The sequence below is a fragment of the Apus apus genome, chromosome 10 (assembly GCF_020740795.1).
Source record: "Apus apus isolate bApuApu2 chromosome 10, bApuApu2.pri.cur, whole genome shotgun sequence".
Classification (NCBI taxonomy): domain Eukaryota; kingdom Metazoa; phylum Chordata; class Aves; order Apodiformes; family Apodidae; genus Apus; species Apus apus.
Window position 1 is genome coordinate 10774486 of NC_067291.1, and position 22560 is coordinate 10797045.

At 36.3% G+C, this 22560-nt stretch overlaps 1 protein-coding gene across 2 annotated transcripts in view; it reads right to left on the reverse strand.

Annotated features, from left to right (window-relative positions):
* Positions 1 to 22560, reverse strand: part of SECISBP2L (SECIS binding protein 2 like) — a 30115-nt gene that overhangs the window by 6627 nt on the left and 928 nt on the right. The window contains exons 2-15 of one of the 2 annotated variants that reach the window (XM_051628529.1): positions 13319 to 13497; positions 11895 to 12219; positions 11237 to 11372; positions 10575 to 10804; positions 10462 to 10486; positions 9565 to 9680; positions 7396 to 7527; positions 6797 to 6880; positions 5602 to 5769; positions 5334 to 5475; positions 3509 to 3678; positions 2217 to 2349; positions 1064 to 1226; positions 153 to 373 (exon numbers count right to left, since the gene is read on the reverse strand). In XM_051628529.1, coding sequence (XP_051484489.1) covers positions 153 to 373; positions 1064 to 1226; positions 2217 to 2349; positions 3509 to 3678; positions 5334 to 5475; positions 5602 to 5769; positions 6797 to 6880; positions 7396 to 7527; positions 9565 to 9680; positions 10462 to 10486; positions 10575 to 10804; positions 11237 to 11372; positions 11895 to 12219; positions 13319 to 13497 — 2224 coding nt within the window. The remainder of the gene's footprint in view (positions 1 to 152; positions 374 to 1063; positions 1227 to 2216; positions 2350 to 3508; positions 3679 to 5333; positions 5476 to 5601; positions 5770 to 6796; positions 6881 to 7395; positions 7528 to 9564; positions 9681 to 10461; positions 10487 to 10574; positions 10805 to 11236; positions 11373 to 11894; positions 12220 to 13318; positions 13498 to 22560) is intronic. The other variant, XM_051628530.1, reaches the window with a different exon arrangement.

Below are 22560 nucleotides of genomic sequence, written 5' to 3' on the forward strand. Positions count from 1 at the left end.
TGAACGTGGAGTGGCAACTGCACAATTGATTCTACAAGTGTTATATCATGCATAGTAGCTAAAAAATGCTTCTACCCTTGCTAATCAGCACTTCTAGTCAGCACAAGAAAACTGTAAATAGTTAAGTGCACCACTTATTTTATTATTTATACCTTTTGACTGGATTTTTTCGCAGTTGGGAGATATGATTACACACTTGATCTTGTTTAGTTTCATATGCTTAGTAACCTCCCGCAACCCCATCACAAGTCTTCTCTTTGCTTTGGCTCTCATGGGATCCTTTTGATAAACCCGTTCCTGGAAGCTGACAAGCTGTTGCAGTAAGAGAGTCACACACTCATCTATTTCTTTGCTTAGAACCTGGTTACAGTATCTGTCAATTCAAAAAACGTAAATATTAGAATAGCCCATAATCAATCTCACTATTTCACTGAGCCTTTTTTTACCAAATAAAAATAATTTTACTTCCTCAGAACAGTTATTAAATGCTAGAATTACTAAAAGGATTTAGAAATCAGACTGTATGCTGATCCTGAGAACCTTTATGTCAGTTAACATCCCTTGCCTCAAGAAGTCGGTCAAAAAGAATATTAAAAATACAAAGAAACACTCCAATAGGTGCCACAAGCAACTACTTTCCTTCATCTGGTACTCTACAAAAATATGTTAATAAATAGCAGTAACGTGTAAGAGTGACTATTACAGTATTTTCAGCATTCATTAAAGTATTCTTCCTTTCCCATCCAATGTGCATGCAGCTCTCCTTCAAAATTATTTTTGGAGGACACCTCTATCTAGCTAATTTGTAGCAGCAACAAAAAGAAAATCCAAAGTGCACGTGTGTACATGCACTATATATGCAGTCCTGCATGAATATACACACAGACCTACATGTAGCAATCCATCTATGGCCAAAAAAAAATACTTGCATAAGCTTCTATTGATGAAAGAACAGCTTATATTCATTAAACTCCTCCTAAGTCTACTAAACTTATTCACACTCAAAAGATGAGGTGAGTGTAGTGCAAGCCTTGAATTTATAATAATAAAGCAAAACTCTTACTCTCTGAATCTCTTGCTGTGAATTTTTGTTGTTGCAGATGATGCCATAGGGCTGCCTATTCCAGAACTAGCAGGTGAACCTTGTGACACTGGGGTCATGCAGTACGGAGAATTCTGACTTGCTGGAGAAAGTGAAGTATCACTAGGCATGCTCAGTCCAGTTTCTGAAAGACAATTTTGAAACACTGTAAAATGCAAAGATGCTTTCACATCGAAGAAACAGCACCACACTTCTTACACATCTCTCCCTTCCTTTTTCCAAATTACATTCTGACAACACTACAGTGTTCTTCCCTCAGAGGGTAACTGAGGGGGGAGGAACCAAAACAAACAGATATCCAATGCTCAACATGGGCTGGGTAAACAAACAATATATATTTATTAAAAATATCCAAAGCTGAGTTTGGGAAATGGGCAGAACAGAAAGGAAAACCTGCCCAAGTGCTACAATTCTTCTAATAGTTTTTTACAATTTGCATATATAATATTTAACTAACTTATTCCTAGGATATTTAAGATTTTCACATTTATCTTCAGTCAGGTGAAGTCAGTCATTCAGAAGAAAAGTTCTAAGCAGCATATCTGAAATCTTGGTAGACACTTTCCTTCCCCCACCCCTGCCAAACCTCCCACAGGTGAAAGACACTGATAACTGGTTGGGAGTTTCCCAGTTGCTCAGAGCTGTTGCTGCACATGGAGAGTCCAGACACTGCAGCTGATTAAAAGAGTGTTCAACCAACTGGAAAACCTTATTTACAGTTTTCAACTTCTATATCTGGAAAACTTTCAGAACGCTCATCATTAAAAAGCACTGTGATCAACATGGCATGGCCAATCAAAGGTCACATTTTGTCCACTTATCAAAAATGCTATCAGCTCTGCTATGTGTTGGAATTTGCTCAAGAGAAAGTAATTAAAAGGTTGTATGGAGATTATGTACTTGGAACTCATACTGCACTGAGCCTTCCACTACTGAGGAACAGACTTCTTTTTCAGAAAAAGAGGGTTCAAATTTCTAGTAACTTTTTTAACATCATGAAACACAAGATAAACGTAAATAAATTTTGTTGCATAAATAAAGACAAAATATTAAAATAAGCAGATTAGTACAATTGTGGTTGGAGGGCATGGAGGCTAGAGAAATAAAGACCAACCTTCTTGGGAGGCCAGCTCCTGAGACTGATCAGCAGTCAAGTTTATATGAACCTCTTTCTGTTCATCAGATCCCAACAGGACATGGTCAGCTGATAAACGGCCTTTCTTCTCCTCTCTCTCTTTCAAAATAATCTAGGAACAAAATCAACAACTATCAGGATCTAAAAATCAGAGAGATACCCATAACAAAAATTTTTTTTTACTGAACATTACAGAAAATTTTGTTTTGCTCATGGCAAAACAGAAAACCCTGAAATAATTTGTTTCCTCTTTGATCACAACTTGTTTCACTCCAGCATAGATGGTACAGGCAATGCTCTTCTACATAAATCATGCTCTCAACAGTTTGTGCTTCCACAGCTTCTTTTTGATATGTAACACCCATTAACAATTCCTCATCCCTGTAAAAAACACCTTATTCAAGAATACTAGTCAGCTTTGTGAAGCACCATGACAACAATTAGAATCCCTTTTTTTATAGAAAGGGAAGGTAAGTAGTCATGGCTATACTGGTATTACTATGATAAATAAGCCTTGACAAGAGAGTTTAGAAAACTTTGCTGAACAGACAGCTGTGAATTTCCTTAACTGAAGTAGATAATGCATAAATCAGAAAAAGCTGTTGGTTTTTTTTTTTTAAAAGGCAGCCTAGCCAAAGCCAACCTTTATACAAACACAGCTTTACCAGATTCTACCTGTCTGTATCAGAAAGTGATCTTGACAAGAAATGTGGTGCACGAGTAAAGGTGACTTCTACACTTTTTTACAAAAGGCTTTCATACTTGTTTTTAGAGCTAGATTTTTTCTGTATTTTACCTTCTGATTTCCATACATACTGTATTCTGTGTACATACCTACCTTGTGTGCATGGATCTACATACAACCAATTATTTCTAAGTTTACTCGATTAAAAATAGTGTTTCTACTTCAAGTTCTATAACTATCTCTCAAAAAAAAGTTTTAAAACACAAGGTTAGCATACTACATTGCACTGCAAACTAGGAATCAACAACATGGAAAAAACTAAGCAATTTTTCCCACATGGCCTAGTGCTTACACTTTAAAAATATCCTTGCAATCCAAAAGATAGATTTGTATCACCTTCAGCTTATTACAGGGGTGTCAACCATGTTACATGCTTACATCCAAAGGACAGGAACACCAATGTAACAGGAACTAGAGGCAGAAGCTCATAACTCCCTTACTCTATGCTCATGGTCACAGGTCCTCAAGTATAAAACAACAACTAATATAGTTTTTAGTATGAGTGTGGATGGGTGACATGTCTTACCTTTTTAAGTGCTGTAGGGCGTTTCAGTTTTGCAATCTCTCTTTCTTTTCCTCTTTTCACTTTTGGGGCAGTTGAATCCAAAGGATTAAGGCAACCCATAGATGGCTGTCCCTTTGTTAAGGACTTTCTGTTGACAGATTCTTTGGTATGAAAGGGAGCTGCACTGCCAACTAAATACAAGCAAGATATTAGTTTCACCCAAAGACATGTCAGCTTTATTTCAACACTGCTTTCAGAATTTCCACTGTTGAGTTCTCAAAGTACATTTTCCTTCCTTGGAAAAACGCAGTTCATAATGACAGGAAAATTACATCATCAGATATTGTCACTTCCAGATGGTTTTAAGCTTTCTTCAACTTAGCCTCATGTTTTAGGAAGCTATGGATTCCAGGAAAGGAATTACTTTAATACTGGTAAGGGATCTCTCTTAAATGACTACATGTAGTGTTAATTAGTAAGATAATAATAGTAAGAAAAGTTGCAAACATTTATCCAAACATTGATTTTAGTTGTCAAAGACTTAATTAGTTGACACATCAAAACAGATGAGAATGCAGCATGTAGTTTTTAGTGTGTCTTCTGGAAGAAAGAGAATAAAACAGATGCAGTCTCCAATGGAAACACCAACTGTTCTTTGCTGAGCTTTGTTTGCTAGAACTTTGCCAACCTGAATTAATGTTTGAACACAGCTGAAACTCAAAGCAGGTAAATGAATATATACAAGAAGGAAAATGGTAACTATGTGCTAACGACGGGCTCCAGGCTACCTACTACTGTTCAGGAATGAGATTCATGGGTTGTAATAGATGACTACAAAAATGTCAATTCTGTTCTCAGCAGCAAGCATTTAAAAAGCCAAGTTAAAATGCTGTGTTGATCAAGCCAGACAGGACAAAAAAGCATCATTAAGCCATTGAATAGATTCATGATGGAACTGTAACTCGTTATTCTGTGAATGTCTGATCTTCCCTATTTTCAAAAGGATACGACTACAAGAAGGTAGAGAGAAAGTGATACAGATTATTGGAAAAGACATGCTTCCCCAATGGAATAACCGAATGGACTCTTGAGACAAGAAAAGAGATTACAAACCTTTAAGAATCATAAAGGAGCAAAGCAGGGAATGATTGCTCAGTCTCTTTGTAATACAAAGGCTATGAAAGCTAACAAATTTGAGTGGAGCACAAAAAAACACTGACCCTCAACCCCACACCCTGAAAAAAACAAACACCAACAAACCACAGTAGAAGAAAGAGCTTCTCCATGCAGCATGTAGTAAGGTTAGAATTCACTGCCACTAGATGTTATGGACAGTTAAAGCACATGACAGAAGTGATGGATAGTTTAGGAAACAAATTTGGTTTGAGAAAGCCTTGAGGCCCAGAACTAAAATTCATAGAGGCAGAAATAATATCCTGGAGAGGTATCCCTCTGTATCATAGTCACAGGTATCCTCTCTGAGCTGCTTTCAAAAGCATTTTTCAATATCTGTAGTAGATGCTTGGCTTGACCTAATACAGTTCTTCTCACATATCCATTTCAGCACTTAATGACTCTCAAGACATGAATCCCGAGTTTTCAATAGTAGCTATTAAAGAGAAGTTTGTCTTCAGTTCTACACAGATTTTCACCTCTGCATACAGCAGCTCAGAAAGGTAGCACAGGTGACTGTCTCCAGAAATGCATCACAGAAGTCATAACAAAAAACTGGAAAGACTATATTAAAAAACTAAAAGTTAACAAAAAACCCACCACATATTTAAGATGCTGAGATCAATCACATTTACATTGTCACTAAGGCAATAGTCAAGCAGATTAGAAATACCTGTGTATGAGAGAGGCCTGGTGTTGGTGATCTGACGAGCTTTCATTGCTTGCTGCTGCTTTTCAAGAGCTGCTAACATGTCACCCAAATCCAACTGAACAGGGGTCTTGCTCTTCTTCCCAGCTGCTTTTGATAAAGCTTCCTGCAACACAAACATCACACACTGATAAATATCAATAAATAATGCTATTATATAATAAAGAGGAGCAACAGCTAAGTGATACCCCTCTTTACCAACTACTGGGGGCAAGGAGGCAGCACTACCCACTTGGAGTTTTTTCTGTTCCATGCTTATCTCTGAATACTCTTGAGCTGTTGCAAGAGCTGCTGCCAAGGCCTTCTTCTTCTGACTTTTTGCACGCTTTGGTACAGAGGTTGTAATGGGAATTGGAGTCTGGACTATATTGATTGGAGAATTCTCTGGTAAGTCATCCAACTAAGATTTTAAACAAAATGTAAAAAACCACCATTAAAGACCTTAGTAAAACTGGCACTCCAGAAACAAAATGAACCATGTCTTTGGACAGCAGTATGACATCCCAATTATTAAGTACAGCTAGATGACACAGTAAGTCAATAAAACTAGAAACCTGTGTATACTTAATTTTTGTATGGGAAAACAGTTATATTTATCTCCAATTACAGCTTCAGAAGGTTTTCCAGACTGATTGCTAAGTAAGGGAGTGTTTGTTTCCTCCCCTGCAAGGCCTTAATGTAGGACTTCACTTTCCTGGAAAGCAGCCAAGGAGATTAAGCAGTCTTTATGTACAGGTCTGCAATCAAGTCTTTAAGCAGATCAGGTATTAAAAGAGCATCCTTCCAACAACTGTTTCTAGAGACTCAAAGCTGATAATGTTTTATTTTCATTTCAGAATCAACTACACAAGCTACAGTTATTTTTAAAAACTGCAGATTTAACAATTTTTAGTACAGTCTGCATCAAAGCATCAGCCTGCATACAAGCCCTTTGAGTCACACAGAATAACCAACATGTAGTTTATGTATTAACATAAAGAAAGCTTGGTAATCCTCAAAACTAATCTTAATCTCAAAAATCCTGTTTCATCTACTGTACCCCCAAAATTTAGCATGTAACTTCAAAAAGCACAAAACTCATGAGAAACCATCAGTGAGATGGAGAAATTTGGAGTTGGACTTGATGATCCCTATAAGTCACTTCCACCTTGGGATATTCTATGGTTCTAAGTGTGTATCAGGTATCTTACAGTTTCACTTATTAACAATCTAATTAGCAGATAAAAATCCAGCAGTGTTTTTTTTTAAATGGGTTCTCTACACCACTTACTTTGTCATTTCTTTACTATCCAAAACTGGTAGTGTAAATGCTTAAGAACAACTCAATCACCACTAAGTACCGAAGCAGAGATTTGTTAAAAAACACAAATAAAGTCGTCTCAACAATTTAACTTAAAAATATCTCCCACAACAAAACTATAACTTACTACTTTGGGTGCAATCTTTTGCTGGATGTTACTACTTTTGCTGCTGCCATTGTCACTATTTAGCTCTGGAAATTCATCTTCATCCTGAACAATACATGAAATAAAAATAAAGAGAATGGAACAAAAGGTCACATGAAACAACTGCAACAGATCAAGCTGGAAGAATGAATTGAAACCCACATAAGATAGATGATTATTAAAATAGAAGATGATTAAAAACTAACAAAAAAGTAACCTCATTTCCAAATAACCTTTAAGAGAAGAAATTATTAATGTTTTATACTAAAGAAATACAATTACATTTAGGGGAGAAGGGGGATAAACAAGAGAACACAGTAAGTTTTATTCACAAGTGAACAGAAAAAGTTAAAATTGCTTATCTTATTTGTCAACCATGGATAGTTGTAAATTCTTACCATTTCCACAACACTGAAATACAAGTCTTTATATATACACAATGAAAACATCATATAGTAGTGCACTATGTTGTACACCTTTTGGAGTCAGATGTTGTGCAACATCTCCCTCTTGAGAACATCACTTACTCCACGCACAACCTGCAGCACTGTAAGGCAGGAACACCTTTCATGCAACCCTACCTCAAAATAGAGAGCTTCAGGACTCTGCTCTGTTCTACTTGACTGGCTTGTAGGGAGAGGTTTTTCATGTCGTTTCTGCACATTCTGCCTCCTTTCTGAAGATGTGCTGTGGTCTCTGCATCTGAAACCAGACTGGAAACAACAGACCTGACTGCCTTACCTGTGTGCTCCCACAACTTCAACACTGAAATTGCAAAACACCAGTCTCCTGTCTGCTAGTTAGCAACTAAGAAGACACAGAGTGGGCTTTTTTTTGGGGGGTGGGAGTGATTGTTTTCTGTTGGCTTTTTTGTTGGTGTTTTTTTATTAGTTTCTTTTTATTAAACCTCTACAAGCATTTTTCTACATACAGTATCAGATTATTACCCTCCCCCAAGCCAAATACAGTATCTATATACATTAACCTCTACATTACTAATTTAGAAATAGGTACCTTTGGCCAAACATGACCACAAGAGTTGCAGGTGACTCTATACAACTCAGTTCCTCACAGTTCATTCTGTCTGCAACCATGATCAAAAGAACTTTCTCCCACTGTGTAATAATTCTGAATGTAATTATTGCCTTTTCAATATGTGTTTTATGACAATGCCCTGGCACAGAGCTCTCCAAGGACCAGTACAGTGGCAGAAACATTCTTCTCTTCATTATGTGCAAGACTGGTTGGCCAAAAGCAAAGCATGATTCAAATCTGAAATTCTGCATTGCTCATCCTAACGTATTTCTAAAGAATATTTCCTACAGACCTGGTACTAATTTAGTTTAAAAATAAATAAATTTCTAGGACAATTCTGCCTTGAGGTACAGTAAATTTGGCCGAGGAAACCTAATTTAAAACTCTTTATGCCAGCTTTGTTTTTAAATATCTAGAATAGCTGCCAGATTTAGAGTCCAAACTAGGACTGGATGAAAGCAAATCTGGATCCACCTACTTTCCCAAAGCCATAAACCACGAATAGTGGCTTTGAAATGCCTCTGATTTGACTACAGGTTATAAAAAAATTCCGAACAGCTACACAGCCAGATACAAGCATCAATGAGCTTCTTCATATAATAAACACATGGATACCAAATGGAAGATTAAAAATAAATTAACAATTCCACCTAAAAATCTAATCAGGGTGAGCTAGCTGTCATGTATCTGCACATATAGCACATCCATGATAACGCTCCCACTTCCAGCTCAACTGTTCTTGTCTGCAATAACTGAATTCAAGCAAAACCTACATTTAAATTAAGGCAGATGTTTCAGCCTTCTCTGTCCTCCTCTGCACTTCCACCTCAATAAAATCAGACTACCAAAACTAGGAAGGCTACCCTCTCCTCATATATTACTTACAGAAATACTGTCCCACTTACAGGAAGTTTCATAGAAACATTCTACAAGTTTTACCATAAAACAATTTAAATTCATTTATTAATAATAAAATGCTAAATAATATGCTATGTTAATACACATTTTTAAAAGAAAGTTTCAAAGACAATAGGAGGGAAAACACAGGAGTCTAGTTCACCATCATATCAGAATCTTCCTTCAGGAAGTTTGAGATTGTTTTCTTCTGAAATGTGAATGGATCAAAAACTGAACTAACTTTTCTAAACCCACACTGTCTTCATTACTTATATAAATTAACTTGTGAAATGTTCTTCCTAGGTAGATACATACAAAGGACAGCCTATAGGCAGAAGATTGCCAAGTACACTAATTGTATAGATATAAATATTTATATAAATATGCTAGCTCAAGAAATATAAAAGGTAAAAATTTACAACTGGAAACTCAGGTTGAGTTTCTACACAGTTATAATTCACAGTAACATTCACAGTTATAATTTACTAAATTTGTACGTTAATTTTATAGTGCATTTCAAATTCTTTATTTTCATATATTACAAGAAGTCAGAGAATCACAGAATCTTAGGGGTTGGAAGGGACCTCAAAAGATCATCCAGTCCAACGCCCCTGCCAAAGCAGGGTCACCTAGAGCACATCACACAGGAACGTGTCCAGGTGGGTTTTGAATGTCTCCAGAGAAGGAGACTCCACAACCTCTCTGGGCAGCCTGTCCCAGTGCTCTGTCACTCTCACAGTAAAGAAGTATTTTCTGATGTTTTTTCTTCTGATGTCTACGTGGAAACATCCTTATATTTAGAACCATTAACAACATACCTGTGAAGTATTTCTTTGCTCAGCTTGTCTTCCGCCCCTAGAAAATGCCTGAGTTTTTTCAACCCAAGGTTTTTTCTGAGTTGCCTGGGAATTTACATTATTCCAACCTATACCAGCTGAAAGAGAAGTGCCATCTATTAAAAAAATGAATTTGTATGACAGAATGTCATAATGATACACATACCACCAGAGCCAGGAACACAATTTTGATAAATATGAAGTTATGTGAGAAAGTTTAATTCTTCTGACAGTATTTACTTCTGTAGCTATTTCTAGAACCCAGCAGAATTGCCTTTATGGAAGAGTCAGATGACAGACATTCAAATTGTCAACAACTGACCATCAGGAAGCAGTCAGACAAAGGAAATCTCAGGTTCACATCCATAATAATTTTTATCTAGTCACAAATAACAGCCACTAGTGTCACCCACTACTACCAGACTTATCAAAATATTTGTTCATGTTACAGTACTTCTTTAAAGCTTCTAAAAAAGTACCACTACTTCTCAAATAAAAAAATGAGAACTCTTTGGCTCTATTACTACCCAGGTATGAACTACAGTCCAACAGGGTAAGGAAGCTTGAGGATAAAATACAACAGAAGCACAAATTTGTCTGAATGCTTCCAGTGGACTCTCTAGCTTTTTTCAACCCTTTGAAGAAAGGCAGCTGTTGATAAATCATTAGTGATAGGTACTTATACACTTGTTCATTCAACAAGCAACAGGGGTCTCAGTGGAGGTGCTGAAAATCACAGTAAAGATGTAGCTTCAGAAGTATCTGATCAGTTAGAGTAGCATGGAAGTAAACAGAGAGAGTTTCTAGCAAAATGTAAAGCAAAAACACAAAAGCAATGCAGACAATTTTTAACAGCTCACCAGACAAGACAATGCTTACTTGTATTTATTGACGTTTCTGCAACCTGAAAAAGAAAATAACATTTCTTTTTAGTTATTTTTATCAGTCTGTAGGATACAAATTAGTTAAGTTACTTGGTTATGTTTACATACATTCATTGCACCAGAATCTGTATTTCTTGAAGCCATGGCTGCAGCCTGGTTATTGCCATGCTTAGGACTACAATAGCCACTGTCACTGTCAATGTCTGCTTCACTTGCACCCTGCTCACTAGATGACTCTGCAGCAGGGTGAGAAGCTCTTCTGCGCCTGCCCTTTGATTTCCAAAGCATTGTAGAGGCACTCTCAGAAAGTGACTTATTAGCTATATCTGAAGGAAAATCTACAAGAAACAAAAATATAATTACTTGTGCAGGAATTCTTAAAACATGAAAATCTGCTCATCTTAAAAACAAATGAAAAAGCCAAAGTCTTCACATTTGATAACAATTTTCTTTTTAATAAAATTAAAACCAACACTGAATTTAAACAAATTATTTCTAGGTCCAACTATTAATAACCATCAGCTTCTTCAAGAAAAGTCTTTTTTTTTTGACAGTGGCAAAGTCTCTGCAGGAGAACCATATCATTGCAACACAATGTGACATGTTGATTATGTCTCTGCAACCATCAGCACCTTTTCTTCATTATCTTTTTGATCTGCAAAGACTTCTCCTAAAAGCCACATATAAACCAGATCCATCTTTTAGTAAAGACTGTGACTGACATGTAGTAGTAGTTATTTTGTACACCCAGAACATGATAAAGAAATTACCTGTTTGCTGCGATGCATCAACCAACAAAACAATCTTTGATCTGTTCTCAGGACCTGATGAACTAGTCTCTTTTTGAGTGGCAACATTTTTCACTGGAGGACGTTTATTTTTGATGTGCGTCTGTAACTGTTGTTGCTGTTTTAAAAGATTAGCCACACATACATGTAAGTCACATGATTTGACTTCCTACTTGTAATCAAACAAAGCAATTAAAAGTTCTAATGCTCACTACAGAAGACACATGTTGAAGGACAAGAGATTAAGGGAAATATTCACAGAAATACCTGATTTGTCAACCTCTTCACAGTGTTTTCTGCATGAACTGTTTGTTATGATGTAGAAGTACCAAAAAAGGTAAAGAAAGCATGGATATGATTCCTTCGTTCTCTAATAAGATAATTCTAATCTCAGACCCAACGAGCAGAGGAAGGGAGTTTCCCATAGTACACTTGCAGGCTTTATTAACTCACCAAGTATTTTATAATGAAGTACCTCTGTAGGCAGTTTTGCTACACTCCAATTAGCATCTTTGTTGCCCTCCTTTCCTTCCATTGACATTACTGACATACCTGTTCTTGCTCAAATGAGATACATGCTTCCTTTGCAAAGATATTTTCTTTATACAGTTGTAATTATCCTACTGAAAACCAGACTTACTTTTTGAATGACTGGTCCCCTGTTACTGCTTCTGCTCCGCTGACTGGATAATGGAAAGACCTGGCCCGACGGGTTGGGACGTTCAGTGCATTCTGTAGTAACTGTATTTACAGCATTTGCTGCTTGAAAGGGTGCAGAGTAGGGGGTAGGGAAAGGATGATAGAAACCCATGACCTGAGCACAAGGTGCTGGCATCAGCTGATAATACGTATATTCTGTAGAAACAGGTGGTTGTGCAGATATTATAGGGTAAGCAAGGTATGGTCCTGTAGGGTTTGGGTTGGGTTGCTGCCATCTGATGTCATTGTTGTATAATGGAAACTGTCTGTAAAAACCAAAGAGACAATTGCTCAGTGAGTTTCCCCTCTCAAGGAAATTCAGACCTCTAGCACCCCCTTAAAAACAAACCTGAAAAAACAAACACTACTCGTTTGTTTCATGACCTCCTAGCTTTTAATAACTGAATAAACTAATAACTTTATTAGGACTTCTTAGAAATGCCAATTAAATTCACAAGCTCACATTACACTTAAGTGCAAAATAAGTATCTTCATTGATCTTGCACTTGGATAAACTTATTAAATGTCTAACATTGAACTTAGAAGTAAAATGCAGGAATTTTTCTTTGACAAGTACTACAGACCCATTACAATTCCACTGCTGTGTTTATTTGTGATACAACATACTACAAGACAACCCCTTGGAAACTATGAACCCAATTCTCTCTCTCTTCAAACCCCCAAGAGACCAGGAGACCATCTACACACAAGACACAGAGGCCCAAATATTAAACAGAATAGGAAAGCTAAACATGCAGGATAATTCTCTAGATCTGCAGCAGGCACTGGGTACATTTTTTTCAAAACTAAACAGCAATAATTATTTATGCCTTCAACCCAAAATAATCAATATTGCAGTTGCCCATTCAGTGAACGATGTAGATTGGCTAGAATAAAAAGTTCCTAAACTCAATGTATTATAACAAATTGTGCAAAGAAAACTGGATACAACTACAATACTAGTGTCAACTACAATACTAAGTGTCAGCTTCATAGTGTTTAGCCATGGCAGGATCCAAGTTGGACACTTGGAGCCTTGCTTCAGCATCAGAGATTCAAAGACAGATCTCATGACTGCTCTGTAATATGCAAGTGCACAGCAGGTGACTTTTTGAGGGATTTGCACCAGACCTCTGTAGCAAGGGAAAGAAAAGCAGCAAAAAAATATGAAGAGAAAAACAGAGCAAAGGAAATAAATAAAAAATATTGTGGACAGAGAAACTTCATCTTTACCCATGAAGTGTCAGAACACAGAGAACAAAATTAATATGTAGCCAACAGTCAAAGACTCCTCTCAAGTCTATCTAAAGTTTAAAATCATTTAAAAATAGATTATCTTGCATGAAGATCACAACCACTTATTACCTATTGGATTGGTTTTCCTGTACAAACGGATAGCAAGTGATCAGGTAGCTAGGGATAGGAGTTGGTTCCAGGCCATTAACTCCTCCGCTGTCATTAGGAAGCGCCATTGGGATCATCAATGTTTCTGGACCCTTCTTCTGAGGAATAAATGGTTCTACTTCTGCTGACAGCTTGACATTCTTAAGAAAGAGAAAAGAAATAGTGCCTTAATTAAATACAATCATAAGTTGTTCGGAAAATTCTGATTCATAAAGTTGTATGGTAATTACCACAAATAGCAGACAAATGGATGGCAAGACTACAGGATTTCTGCAGTCAACTTAAAGAGGTGGAAAACAGTGGTACATGCTTCTTACATCCTTCCAATTACCACAGGGTGTAATACAGATCACCAACATTTAGCATTTATATTAACCTTTACATTTTCAAAGGGCAATACAAACACTAATTAATTTTAAAGGGATTGAAGTTCAGATCTCACAGAGGATACACTAGTCTGAGCACAGAAAAAAAGTCAACTTAGAACTGTAGGTGGAGCACAGTTGTGTAGGCCTTCATAAGTGAAAACAACATATGGAAGATGTAGTAATGCCTGGCCTGCTCTACAAAATTGACCATGTGCCTAGGCAATTATAAAAAAGATTTTTTCAGAAGTAAACCATAGGTTTACTGCTAAAATTGATGGTGTATCACAGAAGCACACTCCACACACACATTCCATCTGCACAATTCTAACATTTAAAAAATATGATTAAATTTTGCTGTGAAGAAATTAAAGTCTACTTAAAAATAAGTGGTAAACTGTGCTTGCAAGGAAAAATATTGTCAATGCTTTATAAGGAGTTTTTACCCACACTTTTGGTCTTATACAGAATAGCTGGATCTTATAACTTAAACAATGAAAAATGCTCTACTCAATAAGAGAACTGCAGAAACAAGGTACCCCTAAATTCTATATTCCATTCTAAGTTCCATTCCATTTTTGGTACAGATTTCCGCTTAACTGTATTTCTCACACTAGTATATAATAGAATACAAATTTCTAAGAAGATTCTCTCTAAAGCAGGCAAGGACTCTACAGAAACTTTTCATTCCGTTTGTCTAAGAATTCCTACACCAACACGAGTTGTATTAGTACATGCTCTTATTTACAAAAAGGAGAGCCTGAAGGTTTAATGTCCTAAGGACAGTCTTATTTCTTTATCACCACCTGTAGAACCTCCACACCAGCTGATACAGTTAAACAATGTGAACTCTGAAAATATCGTGGCAAGTGGCCCCAAGTCTACCACGTCTCAGTCCATGTCCTTGCTCTGTGTCTACCCAGAAATGGCCTTACTGTCCAATACCTGAACTCAGAAACTTATTTTAAACTCCCCCCGCCCCCTTTTTTTTGGTCATTAAATAATACACTACATTTGTTTAGTGGTATGGAGGTGGGAGAGGTGGGAGGGGCAAGTCCAAAAATGTTTTGAAAATACAGTTGTCCCAGTTAGTAATAAAAGCTACTTTTACTTGATGAGTAGGTACTTTAATATATGAGACTGAACTAGAAAAAGTGAGGTCAAGACCCACTCATGCAGAGTATTGGATCTTTGTTTAGTTAGTCTGACACACTTACATACAATAAAATCTAATTACTGAGTAAGAGGTAGAATCATCACGAAGCAAATTACTAAAACCATGAATTACACTGCAATTCACAAAATGAGTTGAAAAACAACTGGTACTTAAGTACTTTGCTGTCACGTACTCTTAGAAAGAGAAAAAACCAAAACCATAGCTGAGACTAAAAGCTCCCTAACTTTCATGATTGTTACATTCACTATCAAATTCATCTTAACTACCAGTGACTGATGCATTATATTTTTATTCTGTAGAAGTATTTTCAACATGTACTACTTATGATTGTAATATTAGAATTCCCTGACAATTTCAAAAGTAAAAATTTTCTCAATGCATTACTTTCAACTCCAAAGATGACACTCAAACTAAGTAACTGCAAAGACAGTCACATTCTGTGACACCTATATGGGGGACTTCCACAAGTGGAATAAAACTTCTTCCTACAAAACATGTATGAATATAGAAAGCGTCTGCCTCTGACATTATTTTTACTGTTCCCTTATCAAATTTGCTAATTCACACTTCCTTCATGAGACTTTATGCAGTACTAGTTCAAACATCAGCTCATCAAATAATTTCTATGTGAACAGCACTCACTTTTTCCAAATACTATGCACCTCACTAAAAAATTAACTTTATAAACACAGGAAGAAGGTTTCTAAGTGCAGCACGGCTTAGGATAGATTTGTCTGCAGTTATTAACTTGAGATCAAAGTTACATCCTTAACAACTCTGATGGTAGGACATTCTGCAAGCCACAGCAACCAAGGTCAAAGCTTGTTTATTAATAAACTGGGAAATACAAAAAAGTATACAAAATGTCGAGAGGGGAAGAAAAACAAGACATATAGAGTCTGTGACTTTTTAATTATTATTTCTTGAGAAGCTTCTCTGTCTTTGGACTTGAAGTGTGCTGGGAAAGCAGAAATGTCCCTTCCAACAAAATGATCCTCTTCTTTCATATGCTTATTTAGTAAGAACATCAGTCACAGATAAAATTGTAGCTTTAAGAGATCTGAAGTTTTAGCAGCAATTAAAACAAAAAATTCTAAAAAATAGAAGTATGAAAGTGGAACTACAGTGGCAGAGGGGAAAAGCATATCTTAGCAAGTGACAAGATGCACTATTCCTGTCAAAAAAGTTGTTAGAAATGACTGTTCAAAAAATGCTTAGGGCTATAAGCACCAATAGAGAACTATCACTACCTGCTGTGCAACAAGGTCTGCATTACAGTGCATCACCTTAATATTAGTTACATGCATTTCTTCAACTTTTTTCAGCTCCTGATGCTACGTTCAAGGGAGAAGCTGTGGTGCAGTTGCAGCAGCAGCATCGAACTTGTGTAACACAAATCAAACTCCCTGCTCTACCCAGAGCTTCCCTTCTTGCCTTGGGCACATCTCTCAGCTGCTGGGGGAGTTACCTACCCTCTGCAAAGCTTCAAGACATTCTTCTCAACATGCAGCACCACAGGGACAAACACTTTCATTAAAACAAAAATAAATAGTCAAGTGCTTATGAACACAGATCATATAATAAATGACAGAAATACCAGCACTCAAATTCCTCCCTGAAAACTAAGAGGGCTTTTTCAAGCTATTTCATGATTGCCAGGCAAAAATATTTGCCTAAGAGCAGATTCAGTTGTGGGCTGGTCTACAAAACTAGATTACATAAACATTAAAGGAACACACCAAGGCTGGCTCATCCATAGAAAACTCAACAGTAAAACTAGGATGAGCACTTTACCAGTAGGGGATCTTAATGAAGCACTGAAAACTTCAAACAAGTAGTCCTAATGTGCTGGCCACTATCTCCCAACAACATGTCAAGTGAACTTTAGCCAAGATACCAACTATAAAACCCTCTAGTACTGGCCGGGAAAACAGTCAAAACATTTTATTTGTCATTCAAGTTGGGATAAGATCTCTATTTTAAACGTCTTTCCTGTCTGGCTGTCTGCTCTTTCCCTATACTATTTTGGGACATTGATGTGGAAATGCAAAAATCATTTCTTAACGGCAAGTCACTCGCAGAAGGGTTTCATTACAATTATTTTTGTGATATTGTATTATACCATAATACATTAGTAGTATTATGAGAGAACTGTCTTTCACATCAAATATTTTTAAAAAAGGAGATGTAAGTGATCAAAGCAGGAGCTGAATGACTCTCATCAGCAAGGCTGCCATAGCAAAGTATTTCTTGTCATTTGCAAGGATAATCCCTATCTTACTTTTCCATCCAAGTAACTTATTATTAACTATTGCTATGACAAAGTAAATGGCTGATATATTTAATAACTATTTTCTGTACAGCTCGTAACATATTCAGCTTACCTACAGTGGTAAAATACAGACACAGCATAACCTGTAATCACAAACACATGGGTCTATTTGAAAGTTAGTTTACTTTTTGACTACAGGACTTAAAATACTGTCTGTTAAGGACCCAAAACCTTATTTCAGAAATACTTCACAAGCATTGTACCTTAAATGCTGTTTTCTTGTTAACTTGTACTAGCAGGCTTGTTTGGTTTGTGGAGGGTTTTTTAATGTTACTAAGAAATCTGTTTCACCAAAAAGAATTTAGGGTAAACCTCCAGTTTTAAATTTCGCATTTGGCTCTATAGCTTATATATGCATACATATGTATGCTAACTCACCAGAATAGCAACTGAACCTTAACACAGATGTTCCAAATCATTCTGCAAGCCTAACACAAGCAAACTTCAGCACAACTGATACACTGCATTAGACAACAAGGTCTCAATCCCACTTCAGGTTAGAAAACAGACCGCTCAAGTGTATCACCAACTACTCAAAATTAACTTCAATATATTGCTTCCTTACACTGTTTTACCAGTCCCTCTAACATACTTAAAAGTTCCTTTCTAAATAGGATGTGCCTGCAAATGAGGATGCTAAACTTTATTAAACTTAAAAGCAAAAAGAGGAAGTAAAAGCCTGCTCAGACTGCTAACCAAACCAAAATGTAAACAGAATTAGCTCTCCAGTGTGATTGTCCAGACATTTTGCTAGTGCTTTCGTTTGACATGTGAGGGAAACAAAATAGCAAGCCTAAGTCATTCGTCCAAGTTACCTAAGCAGAACTTCTAGGACTGCTGCTTTTCTCTGCTAGGAGGAAGTCTTGGCCAAGACAGCAAAGTCCTCCTTTTCATAAATGGCATTTTAGGTCTCCTGGCTTCTAATATGTTGTTAGAACAACATAAATAATATTAATTAAATAAGAAGGGGAAGTAAAACAAAGCAAAAGAAAAGAATGATCAGTTTAGTAGTAAGTAAAGGTGATGCTAACTTCTCATTACACTGGACAAGCAAAAACGATCTCCAACTGAGACCTCTTTCCTTTAAACAGGTTGTCTCCGAGCTTCTTTGGCCAGATACAGAAATAATAATACCAAATAAAAAAGTTTGCTGTTGTTATTTTTGTTTTATTAAATACCATGTTGACATGTTTGAGGCTCAGTGGAAAACACAACCATGACAACTGAAATAAATTCCAGAATAAGAGACGAGATCCTTATTTTAAAACAGCATTTTTTTTCAGAAGTAAATACTAAGTACATAAATAAAAGTGGATGCAAATATATGAATTAAACTCCTCAAAGACATTATCCATAAAGGACAGAGAGACAAGTGCACATGAAGAGAACAGGACCGATCATGCCGCTGGTTTGTGACCATAAGCAAACAAAGAATCAGACAAGAAAGTTTTCTCAAATGGTGAAGAATATGGGGGAAAGCTCCTACATTTTTCCTAATATTTACAGCAGAGCACTTGTGATACCAATTCATGCTGCAATTGCTCTCAAAGCATTGAGATTTACTCTAGCCCGCTTTCACTTTGCCTCTGACATCAGTAAATGCAGAGTCAGACACTAAATAGTCAACATAAAATAATATGGTTTTGATCAGGCAATGTAAAGGCAAATATTGCAAAAATTGCTAGACTAAGCTTAAATTCTGGAGTACAACTTTTTCATGTTTATTCAATCTTTCATATCACAAAGCTAAACAAAGCTTTATTGAAATTGACTTTTGATAATTAAATTTGATTCTAAATATAAATTTAAGTCATGCTGAAACATCAGATTTTGCTTCCATTAATAGGCAACTGACTGAAAACTCCTTCAAAAGAAATAAAGGTTTATAGAGAAGACTCTTCTGTAGATAACCCTAGTTTCAATTTACAAACAGTTTTGCAGTAGGTCATTACATATTTCAGCCCAACAATTCCAACTCTTTCAAGACAGCATATATACTGAAGCGCTCCTTTGTTTCCTATATAAAAGCTACTGTGGTCATCAACAGCTGCAAAGACAGAAGATGACACAAGCAGGAACAGACTGGTAAACTTTGTCCTATAGTTATAGCACTGTAAGCCTAATCTTGGAAAAGTTTTTGTTCATTGTAGCTTAATGTCATTCAGCATTTTCCATTAAATAGGATCTCTGTCAGCTTGCTCTTTTAGAAGAGAACACTCGGCTATCAATCTTATCATTTACAGGGTGAGAAAAGAGACACATGCCACATTTCAGAAGGCTACAATAAAATCAGCTGGTTTACTTTCTCAAAGTCTGGAAACAAGAAGTCTCATCACAAACATAAGAAAAAACATCTCATCTTACTTTTTTTTTTTTTAAGAGAAGCAATCCTGCTTCTGAATTTTGGATTTCATATTTTAGACGTAAATTTAGTAGTAAGACAGGTCACATTTAATCTATTTTAAGGAAACTTTTCAAATATGGAAGTCATTGTTTCTATAATTAGTTGCTTATAAGTGGCAGATACTTCAGGAATGGTAAATATGCAGTCCAACTGGAAACACCAGCAGCAGGCCATTTAACAAAGCACAAAATTTAATCCTCCCTATTTAGATTAAACATGGTAATTTCAATGCAACACTTAAAGCAAATACACTATGAAGTCTGTCTTTCCCTTTTCCCTTAGCTCATAATAGAAGAAGAAAGAAGAAAGTACTTGGCTCAGAATATAACAAAACTAAGAATTTCTATTTTTGCATGTATGTAGAAAACGAGCAAGTGGCACATTTAAACTAAAACCCAGAATACTCTAGAAAAAAACATACAGTTACAAAGCTTGTTCAAAGATTAAAAAAGCTACCAACAGGATCCTCTTCACTTACCTAGTTCATAGCATTTAACAGTACATACAAGCTTCTAAACTCACACTATTAATATGAAGTAGTAACACTTGAGTGCTTTGTAGTCTATATACTAGTAAAGTCAGTCAGCTCTCTCATCTCCACAAATAAGTCAACGATAAATAAATTTGTGATCGAGAAGTTAAGATGTTACCTATTTGTGAACATTTAAATATTCTAAGAAGATAATGAAAAAGTCTTACACCCCCCAAATTCTTCTGCACTTTCAAGGTTTGACATAAAGTAACATGCACAACATTTAGCACAGGAAAAACTGACCTTTTCCAATTTGTCTCAGTTGAAAATTCTGTCAAGGGTAGAGAAACACTGAAGGAAATTGGATAGGATAAAGAGCAGAAAACAATCTAGATCTACTACTATGGCAAGCATATTATCCAGCCAACTGTTGAACAGTTAAGAATAGCATAGCCAAGCAGAACAGGCTGTCTTTAAGCAATACTAATACAAAACTAAGATGATTGATTTTGCAACTTCACCTGATTTCTCAACTGCACTAATGGAACCAAATCTCTTAATCATAAGACAAGACAAATGTGTAACACTTAGAAAAATCAAAGCACAGCAGTACTTTTGAGAGGGGAAGTTGTTTCTCTTTAGTTTTCTACCACAGTCAACTTCAATAGAAAGTGCCAGAGGTCACATGCCGAGTTCTCTCCCTTGTAGAAAACTAACCTACACTTAACTGGTGAAACTCATACACTTTTTAATGGGAACAGTTTTGGTCTGGCATAGACAGAAGTTCCACAGCCACTACAAAAATCACAACATATTCTATCACAAATCAGTTGTTTCTAAACAGCTTCATTATGTTTTCTTTTACATCAACTTCCAAAAATATCACTGATTGTATTATAACAAGCAAAGTCATACTAGAATTTAAGTAACAGAAACCTGAAGGGCAACCTACAAGTGACATCTTTTTGTCTTTTAGGTGTCCAAATGTTCTTGGTGCATGACATCTTGTACCAATGTACTGAGCCAACACCAAAAAACTCTGTACAAATACATTCCCCATCAAAAGCATTTGCAATCCCTCTTTACTCTTGAAATACTATCCTGTAAACATAACACATTCCTACTCCCTGATACTCTAATTCCACAGTAGTTATTCCTAACAGCAAGTACAGCTACCACACTGTGGCTGAGATAGTATTCTGGGGGAAATGGGAGAAGAGGTTAAGTACTGTTAATACACATTTGCATACCTTAATATTCATTGACTAGATGCCATACAATACAGGTGCAGAAAGGAACCCAAATCTAAGAAACACAGAACAGCCCCCAAACCTGATGCAACCTTACCAAACACTTGCACTGGTAAAGATTACATTGAACTCTTACAGCACAACATATTCAAACCCAAAGCATTTAGGAAGCTCCTAATCAAGATGCTACTGTATAATGAGAAGACAAAAGCAGCAAGATAATTGAATCATTTTACAAACTCATCAGATATTATTTGTCTGCCTAGAAGCCTTACTGGTGGATAAGAAACCAACAGAACAAGATATGCTGCAAACAGAATAAACAAGAAGATGGTTCCTGCTTAAAAGACATTAAGTGCACCTCCAAGTTGCAATACTGCACTCAGTTAAGATAATCACATCAAGTCAACACTTTACGCTGTGAATAACATAATGATTCTCAGCTTTCATGAGCTATTTCCAACAAATAAAGAGAGAATGCTTTGATAGGGGCATGTGTGTGAACCTCTGGAAATGAAGAGCTCGAACAAGAAGGAATAAATATTTCACAACTGTACTGCAGTACGAATGACCGATGAACCAAAGGGGAGTGGGGGAACCACACAGCAAAATCCAAGATTTTAAAACAAAAGGTACAGCAGACTACGTCAAGTTTTACAGAATAAGGACAGCTTCTCTACATGAAGGTTAATAAGAGAGCATTTTAAAAGTGAATTTAATATCATTATCACACCAGAAAACCTGGTAAGAAAGACAGTGGGAACCATACTGTAATCAGATACACTGATCACTAACTTCCTTAGACACACGCACAAAATAAAAAGCAATTTATCTTTAGAGTCCATTATATCCAGGAGCTTGTGTTATTTTAAGGGTTAACTCTACTGTTAGAACCCCTGGAGATGTCAAAGCTGAGTGCAAAAAAAAGCACTATAATTTATGAATTTTTAATACATTCTTAAAACTAAGAGCAGGTTGCTATGGATGGCAACATTAATTTCAGATATATCTTTTAGAACCAACTCCTGATGATGAAACATCTGACTACAAATATGTAACAAATCATATTAACTGTTATGTGCCAGCTTAAGCTTCTTCATACCTACAGTCTGAAGGGTCTTAAGAATAATGCAAACTGATTACCTTGACAAAGCCAAGCTAGATACCAAAGCAAAACATAACAGTCTGTTGAATTAGTGAGCT